The sequence below is a fragment of the Olea europaea genome, unplaced genomic scaffold (genome assembly GCF_002742605.1).
Source record: "Olea europaea var. sylvestris unplaced genomic scaffold, O_europaea_v1 scaffold859, whole genome shotgun sequence".
NCBI lineage: Eukaryota > Viridiplantae > Streptophyta > Magnoliopsida > Lamiales > Oleaceae > Olea > Olea europaea.
In genome coordinates, this window is record NW_019267042.1 from 178,336 (window position 1) to 181,807 (window position 3,472).

At 32.4% G+C, this 3,472-nt stretch overlaps 1 protein-coding gene across 1 annotated transcript; it reads left to right on the forward strand.

Annotated features, from left to right (window-relative positions):
* The first annotated feature begins 207 nt into the window (after window positions 1-207).
* LOC111391953 (transcription factor SPEECHLESS-like) lies at window positions 208-3,070 on the forward strand. Its single transcript, XM_023017238.1, has 3 exons — window positions 208-623; window positions 1,313-1,834; window positions 2,858-3,070. The coding sequence occupies exons 1-3, from the start codon at window positions 219-221 to the stop codon at window positions 2,921-2,923; spliced, it is 993 nt and encodes a 330-aa protein (XP_022873006.1). The 5' UTR covers window positions 208-218; the 3' UTR covers window positions 2,924-3,070.
* Window positions 3,071-3,472: the final 402 nt, after the last annotated feature.

Here is a 3,472-nt window from a genome sequence, read left to right on the forward strand (position 1 = left end):
ATCCAAAACCTCCATCCGAAATCTTAAAGAGAGTGTATTGATGGTGATAGTTTTGTCCCTTTCAAAGCAGTTCAAATATCATTTGTTTTTTTGTTTGTGCTACTTTTTGTATTTAAGCAAAACATTATTCATATTTCCACAAGTTAAGCTTCTTCCTTTTTTTTTTTTTTTCAGTATTCTATAAAAGTTTGTAGTTTCTGATTGAAATCTATGAAGAAATGGATAGTGAGAATTATTCATCTGATTTCTTCGAGTCAAGGGAGTTTGGTGAAGCAAGAGTCCCCTGTGCTGCTTCGTCGTCCACAGACGATATTGTCAACATTCTCCAGGCACTGGAAGATGTTTCTGATATTTTTAATCCAGTGATTACATTGGAGGGACCTGATTTAACCTCAATACCTGGATATCAAAGAGGAAGTTCCTCAAGAGCTTTTCAAGAATTTGGGACTGAGATTGAGGGTTCGTTTCAGTGCAAGAGACAGAAACTGAATACCACGCAGGAAGGAATTATAGAAGGAAAACAAAAGATTTGTCACATATCAGTGGAGAGGAACAGGAGGAAGCAGATGAATGAACATTTGTCCATCCTGCGTTCTTTGATGCCTCGCTTTTATGTCAAAAGAGTATGTATTTCTTCCTAAATTTAGTCATATTATCTGGGGAATCTTTTCCAACTGTGTTTTCACATGAGGTGAAACTGGTTTGCAGCTATTTATATATGCCATTTCTAGTAATAACATATAAAATGGGGTATAATTTTTGGTGATATCGAAAAGAAAACATTTTCCCATTTTTTCTTTTCAGTACTCATAGTCTAGTATCATATTGTCCTAAATAAACATGTCTTTAGTCGAACATGACTACACAAGAAACTGAACATACTTCTTGAGTACTATAGATTTGTCATTTATAGATACTAGTTTGAGCCATTTATAGTAGTAACATGCAAAATGGTGTATAATTTCTCATGATATCTCAAGAGAACATTTTCATTTGGTTAAAAATCGTAGCTAGACAAGGCTGAATAGAATAAAATTTTAAAATTTCTTATTTTCTATAGTATTTTTCAGTACTATAGAAGAGTCCACCTTATGAAACGAACCATTCGAGTACCATTGTAAACATCACACATCATCTTTAGTCGAACATGAACATGTAGGTATTCAATCTTAATATTCTTTTTGAGTAGTGGATATATAGCTACTTGTGTGAGCCATATCTACCGGAAACAAGTAAATTTTCAATTTATTTTTTTTTGTACTAAAAAGATTTCATTTATTCTAATGCAAGAAATCTTTCATTTATGATATAGGGTGACCAAGCATCAATAATTGGGGGAGTTGTGGATTACATTAATGAATTGCAGCAAATTCTAAAATCCCTTGAAGCAAAAAAGAAAAGAAAAACTTTGAATGAAGTGTTAAGTCCTAGAATTGTTTCAAGTCCAAGGCCTTCACCTCTTAGTCCTCTAAAACCACCCCCTAGTCCTAAATTAAGCATACCTATAAGCCCGAGAACCCCTCAGCCAAATAGCACTTACAAGCCTAAGCTGCAACAGCAAAGTTACACGGCTAGTCCAGTTGAACCATCTCCTTCTTCCACAAGTTCCTCCATTAATGATTGTTTCAATGAGTTTGTGGCCAACTCAAAATCAGCCATTGCTGATGTTAAGGTGAAATTCTCAGGATCAAATGTTTTACTCAATACGGTATCTCCACATATTCCTGGCCAAGCAGTGAAGATCATTTCTGTCCTTGAAGGTCTTTCACTAGAAATTCTTGATGTGAACATCAGCACATTTGATGAAAGAATGGTGAATTCTTTCACTATTAAGGTATGCAACTTCTGTTAGTTTTCCAAATTGTTTTAGCCAAAGAAATTAGCCTTAGGCTCTCCGCTAGAAATATTAAGGGTCTGTTTGATGGGCAGCATTCAACTAGATGCAACGTTATATTTTAACTTTTTTCTCTTATTTTTGTACTGTCCAGTTCATATCGTACAAGACATCAAGGAAAATCATTGGCTTTGAAATAGTTAGATTTCCAACTAATTAACATTTCTTACAGATAAATGATTAAACTTCTAATCCAGTCACAACTTTGATACTATGATGCTGAAAATAAATTTTAAATTATATATATAGCTTAAACTTTTAAATAATATGATTATGAATTAGTAGGAATTAAGAGATTGCTTTCATAGATACGAATTTACCTTTATTTTCTAACAGCATGCACCAAAAGTTATAGATGATGATGATTATTATTATTATTTTTTAATATATATATCTGGTGAGCACTCAACGCACGTTTTAATGTATGTCAAATTAAGACGATGGATCTTTATATGGACTTTAGATGAACAAGACAAGCTAGAAACGGTGAAGAACATATTTGCAGCAAAAAAACACAAGAAGATGCGATGAAAAATTATTAAGTCATTTTCGAAAACGCACTTTCGAAAACGAGTTAAAATTTATAACTGAAAACGCAAAACGACTTTTTATCGTTTTCAGCGTTTTCAGTTATAAATGTCGAAAACGCTCAAAATGCGGAAAACGAGCCATTTTCGGGGAAAACTAAAAATCATTTTGAAAATGAAAATGCAAACCAACCACTACCTAAGTGTTCCTATTTCAACTCGTTTTCAAAAGAGACACCGGTACTGCTTGTACTACTTCTGGTACATATGAAAACAACAGTTTTCACCCAACATTTTGACATATGTTCCTTCGGTTATTATTGTTGCATGAATTTAATATTCGTTCAATGTTATTTCACAGAATTGAAATTTTGTAAATTATTGTACTTATAGAATTTTAACTAATGCATGGATCCGTGCTTTTCTTGATATGTAGATTGGAATTGAATGCCGACTAAGTGCAGAAGAACTGGCTCAGCATATTCAGCAGACATTTTGTTAAGCCCATTAAGTGCATGATCGGTAAGAAGGATAGGAAAGCAATGGATAGCAATTACAAAAAGATAGAATATGACTATACTCTAAAATTGTGTACCAAACATGTACGGTTCCCATGGTATGTATTTGAACTTTAAACCCTGAAGCACAATAGATCAGACAAGACCTGTATTTCTAGATATCTTGTATTTTAATTACTGTTTATTATTTGACCTTTTGGAGCATTCTTTTGAATTTTAACATTTTAATATATAACCCTTGTTCGTTAGAAATTAAAATTAAAATTTTAATTTAAGCTAAATTCAACAATTAATTTTAATTACACATTTATGGGATCACAACTATTGAACCAAACATTTCATCAAATTTTATCAAAATCTACTAAAAATTTGATTTAATTCCTATCAAACGGGGACATATTATGAATGTTTGGTATCTTGTTTCATCTGAATTTATCTTGTGTACATTTTGAGTTGACATCTGCTAACTACTCCACTTTCATGTTTCTTGCCTTTTCACTTCATTAGTGCACTCTTTTCCATAATTTAACAAT